This window comes from Lepidochelys kempii, chromosome 5 (genome assembly GCF_965140265.1).
Source record: "Lepidochelys kempii isolate rLepKem1 chromosome 5, rLepKem1.hap2, whole genome shotgun sequence".
In the NCBI taxonomy this organism is placed as follows: Eukaryota; Metazoa; Chordata; order Testudines; family Cheloniidae; genus Lepidochelys; species Lepidochelys kempii.
Window position 1 is genome coordinate 10,741,240 of NC_133260.1, and position 18,107 is coordinate 10,759,346.

The 18,107-nt window shown below is 40.1% G+C and overlaps 1 protein-coding gene across 2 annotated transcripts in view; it reads right to left on the reverse strand.

Moving 5' to 3' along the window:
- The window catches only part of RIT2 (Ras like without CAAX 2), a 277,916-nt gene that overhangs the window by 121,610 nt on the left and 138,199 nt on the right, over window positions 1-18,107 (reverse strand). For both annotated transcript variants that reach the window (XM_073343438.1, XM_073343437.1), the window contains exon 4: window positions 10,881-11,072. In XM_073343438.1, the coding sequence (XP_073199539.1) occupies window positions 10,881-11,072 (192 nt within the window). The remainder of the gene's footprint in view (window positions 1-10,880; window positions 11,073-18,107) is intronic.

Here is an 18,107-nt window from a genome sequence, read left to right on the forward strand (position 1 = left end):
TCTACATGAGTTAGACCAACTTCTCTACCTTCCTCATCCGAGACAACTTCTGGGAAAGTGTTGCAACTCTGCGTGGGGGAGCTGAGAACAGGTAAGCTTCCTGCATATCACAGGCTCTAAAGAACTCAGGAGTATAGGGAACACCCATTGAGAAGAATGGAGCAGTTCACAGCTCTCAGAGCTATAGTTTCATTAATTACCATTGGCTGTTCTTATTCAGCTGAGAACATCACATTCCCACCTTTCAGAGCCTCCCTTGCTGTGGATGGAGATGGCTGTATGGAGGAACCCTTTCCCTGCATCATCCCTCTATTGTTCCTTAAAGAACAACGCTTTTAAGTGCTCTGAAATCCTCATGAGACAGAAGACTGTGTGTGTGCTGGGGGGAAAGAGACAGTGCAAGGGGTTGTGGTTGTGGATGGACAGGTAAGGGTAGACAAGCCTGGGATTGGTTGTTTGAGGTGATCTGGGGGATATAAGCATTGACTTCTTGATCTTGGGGAAGATTAATATGGTGTTTCCATAAACACAGTGTGGAAGTTTGGAACTAAGAGCATAGGTTCCTTGAATGCTGAAGGGAAAGAAATGTGCACTGCCTTGATTTCCAGCATATGGATTTTGAGCAAATCCTGGGTCACAAGGTTACAACAGTTTGCACAAGAGCAAGGAGTACCCTATGGCCTAGGGATTGGTATACAAATTGCAGGGCATTATATGTATAATTGCCTCCCAGACTACTAACTCTTTCCAACAACATATCTTTTCCTATTTAAAAACAAAAACTAGGAAATTCAATGGCAACAGACAAGGTTAATATAGCATTGAGGTTGCAGCATGGTATGATATCCCCTCATAAAATGTTGAGTTGAGCAAAATTCTGAAAACCAGGAAATGCACAATTAAGGTATCTGATGCACCCTTAAAATGTCCCCTTTCAACAATGCCCCAAAATGCCGTGTTTACACACACACCCCTATACCAGGCTGGTCTCACCCTTCCACACCATCCTATTGCCTTCTGGTCAGAGCCCTGTATCCTCCTGCTGTGGCTACTGTTGGATCTCTGCTAGCAACAGAGTGTTTCTCCACCCAGCTCATATGCCCTCCAGTCCCCATGTTCTGGCAGCCAGCTATCTAGACTTCCTTCTGCAGACAGCTCCCAGGCTGCTACCTCTGGCCAGACATTCCTGATCACATAAAGCCTTCCATTCCCTCCAGAGCCTGGTACCCTCCAGCTTCAACTAGAACTCTCTTTTACTGTGCTGGAGAGATTATGGTGTCCTGTACTGGCTGGAAGTTGGACTGGGGGTTAACACTGGGCCCAATAGTGAGCCAGTAGCAGATTCATTACAGCTGTTTGTGTGCTTGGTCGTTTAGTCACATCTTAAGATAATATGCATGCATGTGTTTTTATTATGAAATATAGAAGTATTGGAATGACAGATTAAGTAAGCATAACTGAACAGTTGTTAGAGGGGGAAAAGCTAAATAGTGCTTCTTTGCATGAGACTGAAAATTGCTAAATAAAATCCCACCTGTTGTCTTGGCAGAGAGGAAAAAACATACAAGATGTATTTTGTTTTGGCAGTGGAGGAGTAGCATTGAAAGAGTTTATTACAATGTCATAAGGCGAGATCTCAGGATAGAAAGGAGCGACTAAATGTGGTGGGAAAAAAATCCCTCCATCAGATGATCATTTCTAATGGAATGAGATCTAATTAACAGTTAATGCAACAGAAAATAGAGATTTTAAAAAGGAACTGAAGAGAAACTTCTAGATTTATTCTTGGGAAGACAAGAAAATAACGAAGGTGAGATAAGTGTGGCTGCTACTTCAAAGCTTTTAGTGTCAGATGTTAAGGGAATTCAGTATCATGAAAATAGCAAAACAAAAATAATACTTAAGTTAGCAGAGAGTGAAAATATATTCTTAAAGGGGTGGTGTTTTGCGCAATACAATACAAAGGAGAGATAGTTGCAGATATTTCTAAACTTAATTCACTTTCTTCAAGCATTGATGCTAGCAAAACGTTATCACCCAAATGTTAATTAAAAATGAATATTAAAGGGGCATGAACAGGGACAAAGAAGATTTGTTTTTTTTAAAAAAAACAACCAAACATTCAAATGCTTTGAAGAATGTTCCCAGACTGACTTTGTGCTCCAGCCCTCCAATGATTTGGTTATGCTGGTTATGTCTCTATTAGAAGTGTTGCCATTTATTCAACATAGTTATTTAGGGAAAGCCTGCAGAGATGCATCCTATAAGACTTTTATCCTGGGCTTCACCAGCTGCTGAATGAAACTGTTGTGCTGGATCATGAAGACGGAGGTGGCCTCTCACATATACAGATCCTAACCCATTCAGAGTTTTAAAGGTGGACTCCAAGATCTGGAAGTGGATTTGGGACAGGACAGGAAGACAATGCGGGGAATAAGCACTGACATATTGTGACTTGCATTTCCTAGTAGATGGGCTGCTGCATGTTGGACCAGATGAAGCTTCAGCACATGCCTCATGATCAAAGCCAGGTAGAGCACATTGCAACGTTCTCACATGTAGGGGGCAAAACCATGACTCACTGCAGCTAGGTTTGCATCTGAAAGGAAAGCCACAGTCACTGTGTCAGACAAAAGTAGCAAAGGGCCTAACTATAGCTACTATTAATGTTGAGGAGCAACAAGAAATCCAGTAGGACAGCTGTATTGTGCACCACTTTGATGACTGGATAGAGCATAGACTCAAATATCTGCTGTGTCCCCTTCCACTCACAAAATAAAGTCTATAAAATGCTTTGGGATCCCTCATCATGAAAAGTATTTTTAAAATATAAGCTATTACTATTGTTAACTGCTGCAAAATGGTAACAGTAGGCAGTGGATTCTCCCCAGTCTTCCTGCCCGCCAACTACTGAGATCATCTGTTCAGAGTTCCACAGTACCAGTGACTAATGGGGGTGAAAGGAAGTTCAGCAATTATTTCTTCATAGCAGTCTACCAGACAAAAAAAAAAAAATAGAGTATAGACTTGTGTTTTAAGTATCTCAAAGTCTCTGCCAGCCAGCATGGGATATAGCTTGGAAACATTCCAGAGATGGTGATGAGATGACTGCACAGAAAAAGAAAAAAAAAACCTCAGCGCTGGTCTACACTACAGAATGACTTTGACATAATTCTGTTGCTCGGGGGTGTGGATTATTCACACCCTGAGTGACATAGTTATACCAGCTAAGCACCAGTTTAGACAGCGCTATGTCAGCAGGAGAGCTTCTCCCAGTGACATAGGTACCGCCTCTCACGGAGGCTGAGTTAAGTCGATGGGGGAGCTCTCTCCCGTCGCTTTACAGTGTCTTCACAAGAAGCTCCACAGTGGTGAAGCTGCACCACTGTAAATTTGTAGCATAGACCTGCCCTTAGAATTCAAATTACTTCAAATGTAGAGAACCTGGTCTCACAGGTGTTAACAGCTGGGAAAGTAGAAGTACAAAAGTTGGGGTTGCGGGTACATCACAGTCATAGAAATGTAGGGCTGGAAGGAAGCTCAAGAGGTCATCTAGTCCATTTTCTCATGCCAAGGCATGATTAAAAATATGTAGACCATCTCTGACAGGTTTTTGCCTAACCTGTTGCAGAATTCCCATCCCTGGAAGCTTGTAACAACTTAAACTGTTCCAGTGCTTAACTACCCTTAGCTATAAAGATTTTCCTCATATCTAATCTAAATGTCAATTGCTGCAAACTAACCTTATTATTTCTTTTCCCACACTTGGTGAATAAACAGAACATAATCCTCATGTAATAATATTTTATATAATTTAAGACTGTTACCATGTCTCCCCTCAGCCTTTGCTTCTCTAGACTAAACACTCCCAATTCTTCCAACCTTTCCTCATAATCATGTTTTCTAAACCTCATATTTTTGCTGCTCTCCTCTGGAGTCTCTCCAATTTCTTCACATCTTTCCTACAGTGTGGTGCCAAAACTGGATATAATACCCCAGGTGAGGTCTCCCCAGTGTTAAGTAGAATGGAACAATTACCTCCTGTGTCTTACATATAATATTCCTATTAATACACCCCAGAGTGGTATTCACCTTTTTCACAGCAGCAACATAATGTTGACTCTCATGACAAGCACTAAGCACATAAAGTAATAAGGAAGTGTTATTTACTCCTTCACATAACACAAGAACTAGGGGTCACCCAATGAAACTAATAGGCAGCAAGTTTAAAACAAACAAAAGGAAATACTTCTTCACTCATCACACAGTCAACCTCTGGAACTGTATGCCAGGGGATATTATGAAGGCCAAAACTATAAACAGGGTTCAAAAAAGAACTAGATAAGTTCATGGAGAATAGGTCCATCAATGGCTATTAGCCTGAATGAGCAGGGATGGTGTCCTGAGCCTTTGTTCAATAGAAGCTGGGAGTGGACAACAGGGGATGGATCATTTGATGATTACTTGTTCTGTTCATTCCCTCTGAGGCACCTGGCATTGGCCATTGTCAGCAGACAAGATACTGGGCTAGATGGACCATTAGTCTGACCCAGTATGGTTGTTCTTTTGTTCATCTTGCCCAAATTCAGGTCACAAGCATTAACATCTAAGCCTGAATGTTCCAAAGACAGCAAGTTAGAATCAAGAGAACCTGCTCAGGTGCCATACTACAGATCTGGATATTATCTGGGCACATGGCATAGTGAAACCATCGAGTTTTAATGTAACCACACAAATACAATTAATGGACACACCATCTGATAATGTTCAGTTTAAAAGAGTGCTCTCATGAGCTCCTAGTGTGAAAAAAAAATATGCAATCATGGGCACTGATTATGTAAAGATTTATACATTGAAGCCAGTAAAGCTAGTCATATGCTGAAAGGTAAACAAGTGTGTAATTCTTTGCAGGATTAGGGCTGTAGTTAGTAAAACTAACATCTTTGGTGACAGGCTTCCCAGAGAGGTCAAGGGCTGAGTGAAGCATCAGCTGCCCTTGTAAACCAAGAGATATTCTCTCCTGGTCAGAGTGGAGGCACACTGATGGGCACTGGGGGGTGCTTGGGATTGTATGGCAGGCGCCTACGTCCTGGGGGCCAATAGAAACAATCTATGCAAATTCGTCAATCACTTACACTCTGGCAGCTTTTAGCAACATGACCATGCCTATGTTTAATTGTGTTTGAATTAATCAAATCAATATAATTTAAATTAAGTGCCCTAAAAATCTATTTTTAAATGGTATTAGTTGTTATTGTATCTTTTGTACAGATTAATCTGTTTTAATTAGATTAAATGTTTATCTATGACAGGTTTTAAACCTCATTAAGGGCCAGATCCTCAGCTGGTGAAAATTGGTGTAGTTCCACTGAAGTCAATGTAGGTATGCCTATTTACGCCAGCTGAAGATCTTGCCCTTAATGTTTTCAAATAATCTAACTGCAATTAAAATACATACACTGCCTATCTTTATTAATCTAACTACTTAAATGTAAAATGGCACTGGTATTAAATTGATCTTTAGTCATGCATTTATTGCCTGATTAAAGACAAGAATTAGAAATCTAAGACCACGACTGAAACCAACCAACCCACCAAAAACACACACTAACATAAATTAGTTGTACTGAAATCAATGAGACTAAAGCACATACCAATATACTTTCTTGAATAGAGATGCTTTCTTGAACTGGGGCATTTAAGTAGACCAATAGCCTAGTGAAGTCAATGGGACTACTTAGGTGCTTAAAGTTAGGGCCCAGGTCAGCAAAGTACTTATGCAGATGCCAAAATCCTAAATTTAGTCTCCTAGACATGAAAGAGCCTAAATCCCCACTGACTGTCAACCAGATCTTGACTCTGAAGTGCCTAAATTCCTTTTGAAAATGAGCTTTAGGGTCATAACTCAGTTAGGCATTGCAACACTAGTGCTGCAACACCTAATACTAACCCCCCCCCCCCCAAACACACGACAAAAAACACTGGGCCTAAGGGCCAGATTTTATAATATATTTAGGAACCTGAAGACCCAGATAAGCACTAAATGGAATTTTCATAAGCAGCTAAGAGCTTAAGTCCCATTTAAATCAATGGGTAGTCAGTATCCAACTTGCTTAGGGACTTGTGAAAATTGCACAGGGGTCCTATCTGCATCTTTAGGTGCATTAGCACTTCATCCTGATTCAACAAAGCGTGTAGCACATGCTTAACTTAAAGCACATCGGGTAGCTAATGATGTTGATGGGACTATTCACATGCTTAAAGTAAATCATGTGATTAGTTGGATCAGGCTAGAGTACTTAGCACCTTGCAAGATCAAGCTCTTAATTAAGTACCCTGCCTTCTAGGATAGATAGGGGTGAAGAGAATATCTACCAGTACTTGCAATCAACTGGACATGCAAAATAGGATAAGAAACCACGTATCAGCACTTATTAACTATGACTTGTGACTCAGTTGCTCATGCTTTACAGATGAAGTGGATGGTTTTTATTCTTTAAGCTCTTGAAATTCCAGTTGGTTTTTAAGAAGGAGCACAGATAAACCCACGTTTTTAAGGACAAGACATACTTAAAAGTGACAAGAGATGCTTAACAAAATCCACGAGAGGCATCAGAAAGGAACATTATTTAAAATAATAAAGCTCACTTTGAGTTGGGTTGTTTCATACACTTAATTTTAATTGCAGATTATTCTTGTTCTCATATCACTATCAATAGATTTAAGAGAGATGGCATGCATCATTAATTTCACTGTGTAGGGGATAGCATTTCAAACAGTAGCTTTGCTGACCCAACTCCTACAGCCTGTCTGATTGTTATGAAATTGTGGTACAGGATTAAGGAACATTGGATCTAATGTTACTGCCATATTAGTCAAGGCATTTGGAAATGTATCTTTAATGACTTTAGTATGAAAAAAATGGCTTTAACAAAAGTCTTAGTAAAAAGAAAAGGAGGACTTGTGGCACCTTAGAGACTGACCAATTTATTTGAGCATAAGCTTTCGTGAGCTACAGCTCACTTCATTGGATGCATTCAGTGGAGTGAGCTGTAGCTCACAAAAGCTTATGCTCAAATAAACTGGTTAGTCTTTAAGGTGCCACAAGTCCTCCTTTTGTTTTTGCGGATACAGACTAACACGGCTGCTACTCAGAAAAAAGTCTTAGTGTTAGTCTTGGTACCCGGGCCGATTTCCAATTTGGGTAATTGCGTTCTGCCTATGTAACATTCCCTCAGTAGCTTTAATTGGGTAGTTTTCTTTCTCACAGTTTGTTATAGTCTGTTTTGTCACATTGCTTTGTACTATTAAACCATTGTATTTCTTCCCAGAGGTGGCTGCACTTCATTGGTGGGTGCAACGATTCCTGTCTAAGCATTTTTAATATAGCCCCATGAACAGAATTAAGACCCCAATTCTGCAAGGTACTTAAGCATGTGCCTAACTTTAAGCATGTGAACAGTCACAGCTACTCATTTTATCCAGCTGTGTTCAACAGAAAGCTCATTCAGGCCCTGAGCCTGCAAAAACGTATGCACATGAGTAAACACACTGAAGTCCAATGGACTACTGACATGGTTAAAGCTGGAGATTGGCTTAGGTGCCTTATGGAACTGGTACCTAAAGAAGCACATTTCCATCTTGTAAAAAAACAAACACAAAAAACCCCACACCTTTTATTTCTGTTGTATACCAATAATGTAGATTTTACTCAAAAAACCACCACATTATCCAGTGCTCATCTGTCTTCCTGAAAGGAGATTGATAGGCCTCTCATCTAATACCCTCATTACTAAGGCTACATCAACGCCGTAAGCCTGGGGTGTGATTCCACAGCTCCCACACACAGACTTGCAGTAGTCCGGTGAGGCCTAGAATGGGTATAAGTAACGTAGGCACAGTAGCACAGGCAGCCACAGCATTCATCGATCTACCACAAGTACGTGTACGTGAGCAGAGGAAATCACAGCCCTACCTTGTAGATTGAGCCCAGAGGCAAGCTTTCGCTGGAGAAAAGATTGGACGTGTGTCCTCATTCTAATCTCTAGTGGCAGGGAATTCGACAGAGAATAGCCTAGAATGTGGGTCAGCTGAGGACATCCCGTCTGAAGTGTTAGAGTGTGCTTGCTGACTGCTGTAGAGGACTCATGGAGGGAGAAGTTCGAAGGCAGATTGGTCCACGCTCCCTAGAGGCTTTAAAAAAAATCAGAATCAGGACCTTGATTTGTGTTTGTCATAGCACAGGGAGACAGTATTGGCCACTGAACACCCGTGTGATCCATTTTCAGCTGGTAGGGAGGCTGGTCCAGGTTGAAGTTTCTTGGTGGCCTTTAAAAATAGCCCGATGACTGAAGACTGGACCACTGTAATTAGGTCCTCAGTGGAAAGGAATGGGTACAGTCTCATACATAATTATCTTCTGTCATGTTCAGCATATAAAATTGAGCCTTGGACTCCCATATATAAAGGATTCCAGTGAGGTCTGCTGAAGGGGCATGAGCAAAAACAGATTGATGTAGTTCACCCATTCCTTCTAGGTTTAGTATTTTATGACCTCTCATGTCAATAGCAGCTAATAGATCTAATAACGTCAGCGCAGATGTTTGTCCACTGTTCATGGTTCTAAGGAGATCCCTCACTATAGCAGTCATTTGGAAAACAGCCTGAACCTTGCGAAAGGTAGCAGGAGTAGAGCCGGTTGCTGGGGGTGAGGGGGACTATGATTCAAAATTTTGAAGTTGCTTTTGTTTCTCAGGGCTTGAAGTTCATCATCAATGTTTTTGTCATAATGGTTTTTGCTAAACAAAAAATTGTGATAGCCATTTTGAGGGGGAAAATAGAGCTTAATTTGTCCCCAGGCTTACCAGGGTTCAGCCCCAGCACCTCTTCAGTCCCTGGCATGCACGGTGTGACCTCTCATTTAGAGGACATATGACATCACACCATGTGGAGAACATCATTATTATTGGTTGAGCTCCTGTACTTGTCATCCCAAATCAAACACTGGGAAAAACCCACTATGAAACACAGTGAAAAAGGAAGAGTTTGATTATTACAAAAAAAAATTTCCACCAACAAATGGTTCTAATAAAAAGCCATTTTTCAATTAAAGAACTTTTAATTTAAAAGATTTTGACCTGGTCTAATCCTGAGGGGTAACATTTTCAAAAGCACTTAAGTGGTTTGGTAGCTACAGTGACATTTTCAAAAGTGACTTAGGCATATTGAAAATCAATGGGATGTAGTTCTTCTCAGTGGCTAAGTTACTTTTGAAAATGGGACTCTGCCTACCAAGCCATTTAGGCACTTTGGAAAGTTTTACTCAAGATCTTTAATGACCCATAATGGTCATCATCTCATTCTTGTTCTCTTTGGAGTGAGGATATCTCTAGCATCAGTGCTCCCAGCACCTCTCCCTGTATCACTCTGGAGTTTCATATAAAGTCTCCCATCCAAATGTTGACCACACTGTTCTTCCTAAGCTTCTGAGACCTGAAAAGATTAAAATCCAACTTTCTGTTGTTCTCTAATATGTATTTTATATAGTTTCAACCATCATCCACTGCACAGATGGCTGAATTCATTGTGACAGTTGACACATTTATAACTGATTGGAAATACATATTTTAAAATCTCAATATTAATAGCATGATTTGGGGTTTTTACAAGTCAAAGATGTAACATTTTAGAGATGGTCCAAACTTTAGTGTTCAACAGCTAGACCCCAGTTTTCATAATATTTATACCAGGAAAGGCAGAATCTGGGAATTGGGTATGGCCTAGTATAGACATAAAGGTCGAGTTACAAAATTCAGATCGTGGTCCAAAGTTCCTCAAAGTGAAGGGATATTTGTATTTCTGGTTTTGTTTCAAGCCTATCTCTAAATATTTTAGATCAGGAAGGTTACTAAACGTACTAGTAACTGACCATTATGTCAGGAGTATGACCACTTATCCCATCAACTAATGCAAGCCTGAACGCCCAATAAAACATGAGCTTAGAATCTGGGAGCTACAGAGATACAGAGGGTGAGGGGAATAAAAATATTTCCTAACACAAATATCATTGCACATAGTGACTTGCTGAAAATTCATCTATAAATAACAATAGATAAAGAAATTAAATGTAGTGAACTCCTGTTATGTGTAATGGAATATTCTTAGTGGAATGATTGGATTCACATTCCTTCCCCCACCATATATGTATTTTACATGTATTTTACATGTATTTTACAGAATATTACACAGAGCACTATTGTTCAAGGTCTCAAGCTGAGCATTATGCTACAGCTGGATTGTCACCATTAGGCTTTTGTCTCAGTCTGATTTAGGGAGAAAGTCAATGACCTGGAAATAAATGTGAAACTCTTTAGATGTTTCTCGGAGTCCCAAAACTAATTTCACTCCTATTGTTGTATTGAATTTTCTAAGGAAGAGAAGAGGGAACACATGGGGGTGACATGCTAAAACATGAAAAGGCAATAGGCATGCATGTGAACACAGATGCTAATGAACTAGAGAACAGCACTTTAAACTGTTATATTTTCTATACCCAAGTTATCATTTATTTGAAGTTCAATTCTACTCGGTATAAATGGCATCCTGGGTTTCCATGTTTGATATGTCAGTAGCTTCCAGAGCAAATATGATCAGTTTACAAAACCTGCTAGCTGTGGATATGAGTGGATTAGGCTCCTTTAGAGTGAAAAGGGTCATAGAAATTAACGGTAATATTTACCTTAATTTATTAACAATCCTGGTGCATTGCTCTTTGATCCCGGCCTATTCTGGGGCAATAATTCTCAACAGTACCATATGACACATGCTGCATAAATGCCTAACATAGCAGAGGAAAAGGAGCAGAAAGAAACTTCACTTACCTGCCTGAACTCCTCAAGATCTATTTTGTTTCCCACCAGCACCAATGGGATGTCATAAGTGTGCCGGACACGATAAATGAGCTCCTTGAACTCTGCAGCTTCCTGAAAGGATTGGCGGTCTGTGATGGAATAGCAGATAATGAAACCCTCTCCACCTCGCATATATTGGTCCCTCATGGCTGTGAATTCTGCCTGCAGAGTAAGAACGACATGCTCTATAATTTAGTAAACAAAATAATCCGCCTATAAATAATGGACGTGATGAGAGTTTTTCTAGCATAATTTTAGATTGATTGTTTACTTTTTTTAACTAGTTCTTAGCAAAATGTAGTCTTCCTCCAGGGACCAAGACAGCAATTTGTCTCTGGGTAATTCACCTCCTAGTTTTTCCTTAGGCAATTTCTTTTTCACAGATGAGCAATCTTATATTGATTCCTAATATTTCTTAGTCTCATGTTTTTCTAGCTTCTTCCACAATATCTGTATTTTGGTGTATGTGGAAGATGCTTACTACACATTGGATACCGACAGATAAGAAGTGAAGAGCACCTGGATCTTATTCCTAAAGATAGCAATTTTAGACTTCAGAGGGGTAGCCGTGTTAGTCTGGATCTGTAAAAGCAGCGAAGAGTCCTGTGGCTTACAGGACTAACAGACGTATTGGAGCATGAGCTTTCATGTGTGAACAGTTACTTCGTTTAGACTTGTCTCCTGTTTATAGACTTGATCCAGAGCCCCATCATGTCAAAGGAAAGACTCCCATTGACTTGAATGGGCTTTGGATTAGTCCCTAGAAGACTTGATACAAGAAAAAAAAAACATAATAAAACTTCTATTTTTCATCTAGCACCTCAAAAGACACCAGTTTCCATTCCAGTGTGGAACACTATCACTAAAGATGGGTGAGCTACTTTGAATAAAATAAAAACTGTTCCAAAAATCTACCCCAAACTCAATGGGAACTTTTTTTGCCACATTAGCATTATTTTTAAAGATAGCTTTTGGTTCAGAACCATATGCCTTGGTCTTGCTCCCCTGGAAGTTAATGGGTATTAACTCAGAGTACAACATTTGGAAAATCTTAAGCTTTGCTGTTCAAAAAGCAGATCCAATTATTGCCCCCTGAGATTGTTTTGGGTTTTTTTAAACAACTTTCATTTTCAAGTGCCTTTGTTCTTGATCACAGCCTGGAATAAAAGTGAAAGGGCCCCAAATCCTATGACAACAGTTGGTCCGAATGAGAATTCTCATGACAGAACTTATTCTCACAAGATTTCCATACTCAAGAGGCTCTAATAAAGTTCAGAATACACCTATAAATGTTGGAGTGCCTCTGTAAACTGAACCTTTTACCAACCCGAGAATTTAAATTAGGATTTTCAAAGTAGCCTAAGGGAGGAAGGTCCCTAACTCTCACTTAAATTCAGTGGAAACTGTGCATCTAAAACCTTTTGCCCCTTTAAAGTTATCAGCATTAAGCATCTCTAAAGTATTTAACTAGGCCATATGGATTACCATCATCCACAATTGATGGCTCTATACTTGTTGACCATTATCCTGGCCAGGGTTCCTTCCCCACTCTGAACTCTAGGGTACAGGTGTGGGGACCTGCATGAAAGACCACCTATGCTTATTTCTTCCAGCTTAGGGTAAAACTTCCCCAAGGTACAAACTCTTTGCCCTTGGAGGGTACACTGCCACCACCAAGTGATTTAACAAAGAATCAGGGAAAGGACCACTTGGAGTTCCTATTCCCCCAGAATATCCCCCCCAATCCTTTACCTCCCTTTCCTGGGGAGGCTTGAGAATAATATCCTGTAATTGGTTACAAAGTGATTACAGACCCAAACCCCTGGGTCTTAGGACAATAGAGAAATCACTCAGGCTCTTAAAAGAAACAGAACCTTATTAGGAAAAAAAAGGTAAAAGAAGCACCTCTGTAAAATTAGAAGGGAAGCTAATCTCCCAGGGCAATCAGATTTAAAACACAGAGGATTTCCCTCTAGGCAAAAACTTTAAAGTTACAAAAAGAAAACCAGGAATACACCTTCCTCTCAGCATAGAGAAAATCACAATCTGAAACAAAAGTAAACTAACACATTTCCTTGCTAGTACTTACTAATTCTAATGGAGTTTGATTGCTTTCTTTCTTGATCTCTCTCCGGCAAGCACACAGAACAGACAGACAAAAGCCTTTCTCCCCCCCCCGATTTGAAAGTATCTTGTCCCCTTATTGGTCCTTTTGGTCAGGTGCCAGCCAGGTTACCTGAGTTTCTTAACCCTTTACAGGTAAAAGGATATTGTGCCTCTGGCCAGGAGGGATTTTATAGTACTGTATACAGGAAGGTTGTTACCCTTCCCTTTATATTTATGACAATCCCTTATTGTGATCCATCCTTTAATAAGGAGTTTCTCACATATTTCAGAGTACTTTATCTCCACAGGGGAAAAGCTCATACATTTATCTCCAGACTAGCAGATTAATAGGTGGCTTTTGGGTGAAATACTGTGTCAAATTTACTAGAGCTTGTCAAAACCTGGAATTTCCTTCCAAGATATTGTAAAACCATTAGATATTATATATTGTAAAAAGTTGAAACAAAGTGCTTCAAAACAAAACCTTTCACAATTGTCAAAATGAAACATCTTTATTATTTTTTATTGCATGTTTTTGTATGTTCCCAGCAAATGTTCATTTGACAATAGAGAATTGTTGCATTGGAAAATTGTTATCTGCTCAATATACACATGTGAGCAATCCCACAGAAGCCAGTCAGGTTTCTCTGGTGTAAATAAGAAAAGGATTTAGCCCATAGACTTCTGCTGTGATGAACAGACAAACTACTCAAAGAGGTAAATACAGTATATACCTGTTACTGGAATATGAGGGACCATTTTTTTTCTGATAATTGGGAGTTTGGATAATTGAGGGGGCAGGAGTCATTCAACTGGTGGCAGGGGTGGGGGAAGCTTCCCCTCTGGCCAGAGGCTCATCCTCTTTGCAGTCATGGCCAAAGATCTTTGCTCTACCCACCAGGACCACAGCCTCCCTCCCTGCAGCTGCAGAGAATTTAATGTCACTGGCCCTGTGGCAGCACAGGGAACCCACTGCAGCTCCACTATGATGGCCCAGCTCACTCCCTCTCATGACAGGTGGGCTGCAGAAGGCTCCGTACACCACCACAGGAGCCATTCAGAAGCAACGTGGCCTCCCCCATGGCTGGGGGATGGTCCTCCTCTCAGTCCTGACCTGGAGTCTCTGCTCTATTATCCAGACCTCCACACTATTTGAAGCCCTTCCTTGTCCTCCATAAATCTCATGCTTGAATGGATTCAGAAAATGGAGGTTTGGGTAATAGGTTTTCCAATAAACAGAGGTACACTGTATTATACAAGTGAAACCCCAACTGAAGTCAATGGGAGCTCCCACACACATCTAGGAGCAGAACTTGACTCAAACCATAGGCCTTAGTCCTGCTGCAATTGAGGTTGATGGCAAAGTTCCCCAGTGACTTCAGCCAGAAAGGGACAGGGTGTGGAGTGCATTATTCAGGATGACTATTCCACAAGGCAAGGTTGCCACTGTCACTCACTCATTCCAAGCATTTTCCCAAAGCCTGTGCTTTCTACATTTACATTTCTACTGCCCTTTGTTTCGAGACATGGCAGTACAGTAAAGTTATGACTTAAAGGATACAAATTAGTTTGTTTATGCAACTGCTTATTCTGACATGTTACTGCAGGTAATGTATTGGATGAACTGCCAAAACACCTTTCGTGCCATGCTTGGAATGATCCATTTTAGCATGCATTAAATATTCTATGCAAATTGGATTGGGGCAGTCCACCTGTTCATTTGCAGTTTTTCTTGGATTTTGGATGCTGGTTTCCACCTACCTCTCTTGCCTTTGGCATGGTTGCTAATTATGGAGTCAAGGATTAAATTAAAAACCAAGAGACCTTTCTTAGATTTTCCCACTGGTTTCCCTTAATTCTGCCTAGTCACTCAGAATCCTGACATTAGAAGCATCTTCTGGACCTGAATATAAGACAGTATATAGATTTTGGGGCAGAGGTAATTTATGATACACTATAAGAGACCAGTGCTAAATTTTATTAGAGTTGGGACCAAACCAAAACTTATATCTAATCTCCTGGAGACACTGATGAAGTTTTAATTCAAGTCCAGATCAAATATCCATTGCTTACTCCATCTCTACAATGAAAAAGTTCAAAATTTTGCATTCCAACAGGTCTGGAATTTGCAAAAGTTCAGAGATGGATCAAGATCTAAGCTTTGTGATTCCTGAAGACGTTACAAGTAACTATTCATGTCAAGGTTCCTCCCCCACTCTGAACTCTAGGGTACAGATGTGGGGACCTGCATGAAAAAACCTCCTAAGCTTATCTTTACCAGCTTAGGTCAAAACTTCCCCAAGGTACAAAATATTCCACCCGTCGTCCTTGGATTGGCCGCTACCACCACCAAACTAATACTGGTTACTGGGGAAGAGCTGTTTGGACACATCTTTCCCCCCAAAATACTTCCCAAAACCTTGCACCCCACTTCCTGGACAAGGTTTGGTAAAAAGCCTCACCAATTTGCCTAGGTGACTACAGACCCAGACCCTTGGATCTTAAGAACAATGAACAATCCTCCCAACACTTGCACCCCCCCTTTCCTGGGAAATGTTGGATAAAAAGCCTCACCAATTTGCATAGGTGACCACAGACCCAAACCCTTGGATCTGAGAACAATGAAAAAGCATACAGTTTTCTTACAAGAAGACTTTTAATAAAAATAGAAGTAAATAGAAATGAAGAAATCCCCCCTGTAAAATCAGGATGGTAGATACCTTACAGGGTAATTAGATTCAAAACATAGAGAACCCCTCTAGGCAAAACCTTAAGTTACAAAAAAGATACACAGACAGAAATAGTTATTCTATTCAGCACAGTTCTTTTCTCAGCCATTTAAAGAAATCATAATCTAACACGTACCTAGCTAGATTACTTACTAAAAGTTCTAAGACTCCATTCCTGGTCTATCCCCGACAAAGACAGAATATAGACAGACAGACAGACCCTTTGTTTCTCTCCCTCCTCGCAGCTTTTGAAAGTATCTTGTCTCCTCATTGGTCATTTTGGTCAGGTGCCAGCGAGGTTACCTTTAGCTTCTTAACCCTTTACAGGTGAGAGGAGCTTTCCCCTGCCCAGGAGGGATTTCAAAGGGGTTTACCCTTCCCTTTATATTTATGACAATTCAATATTTTCCTTGGTTCATTTATAACCTAGATAACGGCACACAGTGTTCCGTACATCCTGAATGCTAATGCTTCTTTAATGTTTTCTGCTGTAAATGTGTTTGTTGGTTATTTTTTCCAGGAACATTACTGATGTCATTTGTTATGCATGAGGAAAAAAATACTGAACATTTCCACATGGGTAAATGCAAAACGGAAGAGATAAGAGTAAGTCACAAATCTTCAAAATTCTCAGAATCAAACGGAAAATTTGTCATGGTTTGCAGCTTGACATGAGTTCTAATACTTATGTACTATAACTAGGAGTTTATTGAAAAATACAATAGGAAAGTGATTCCATTTCAAACGATCTCGGATTTGGAATGAGTGAAGTGGTTTAGGTAAAATAAACTCCATCTAGAAACAGAACCAAACGTTTTCTAAAGTTCAAAGAATGCCACATGATTTTCCTTTACTTTTCACACAATAGATTGGATTGGGGAATGGGGGAAACAAAACACACAGATATAACTTCAAACCAACTTCAAACCCCATGCTTCAAACCATTTTATAACTAATGGAGTCAAGGAAGAAAATGTCCCTGTGGAAAGTTACACCATAATGGAATAGTCTAGGGCTTCTTGCACCTTCCTTTGAAACATGTGGTACTGAACACTGCCATAGACAGGATAGTGAACTAGATGGATCTCAGATCTTATCCAGTCTAATAATTTTTGCCGTGTTTCTGGTCCAATAATTTTTGCCGTGATGTGTCAGCAATAAAAAGCCTGTCCTCATGAAATATCCAGGTAAATTTGGTCAAGTAAGACAGGTATATACAGTTTCAATATATATCTAGACTTCTGGACTCAAGTGAGACCCAAATATCTAAACTTCTGTACTGCTCCCAGAGGAAGAAAGAATACAAGGGATCCATCCAGCAGAACTTAATGTTGCTTGCAATGCACAACTTTAAATTGGGGCACCTCAAAACTGTCTCCTCTGAAAAGGCACATGGAACTTTCCTGATGCAAATAAGGACATAAAGAATTGCCATACTGGGTCAGATCATCTAGCCCAGTATCCTGTCTTCTGATAGTGACCAATGCCAGATGCTTCAGAGGGAATGAACAGAACAGGACAATTAAGTGATCCACTCCCTGTCATCCAGTCCCAGCATCTGGCTGTCAGAAGTTTAGGGACACCCAGAGCATGGGGTTGTGTCCATGACCGTCTTGGACAATAGCCATTGATGGACCTTCCCTCTACGAACTTATCTAGTTCTCTTTTGAACCCGGTTATATTTCTGGACTTCAGAACATCCCCTGGCAATAAGTTCCTTGCAGGTTGTGTGAAGCAGTGCTTCCTTTTGTTTGTTTTAAACCTGCTGCCTAATAATTTCATCGGTAACCCCTAGTTCTTATATTTATGTGAAGGGGTAAATAACACTTCCTTATTTGCTTCCCTCACACCATTCATGATTTTATAGACCTTTATCATATCCTTCATCATTCATATATTTTACCCAAACTGAACACTTCCAGTCTTTTTAATCTTTCCTCATATGGAAGCTCTTCCATACACCTCAAATTTGTTGCCCTTCTCTATACCTTTTCCAGTTCTAATATCTTTTTTTGAGATCTGGCAACCAGAACTACAAGCAGTATTCAAGGTGTGGGTATACCATGGTTTTATATAGAGACAATATGAATACTGCTTGCAGTTCTGATTGCATTATAATATTTACTGTTATTTCTTTCCTAATGGTTCCTAAGATTATTAGCTTTTTCGTTGCTGCTGCATGTTGCAGATGTTTTTAGAAAATGATCCATGACTCCAAGATTTCTTTCTTGAGAGGTAACAGCTAATTTATACCCCATCCTTTTCTATGCATAGTTGGGATTATGTTTTCCAATGTGCTCTAACTTGCACTTCACATTGAATTTAATCTGACATTTTGTTGTCCAGTCACCCAGTTTTGTGA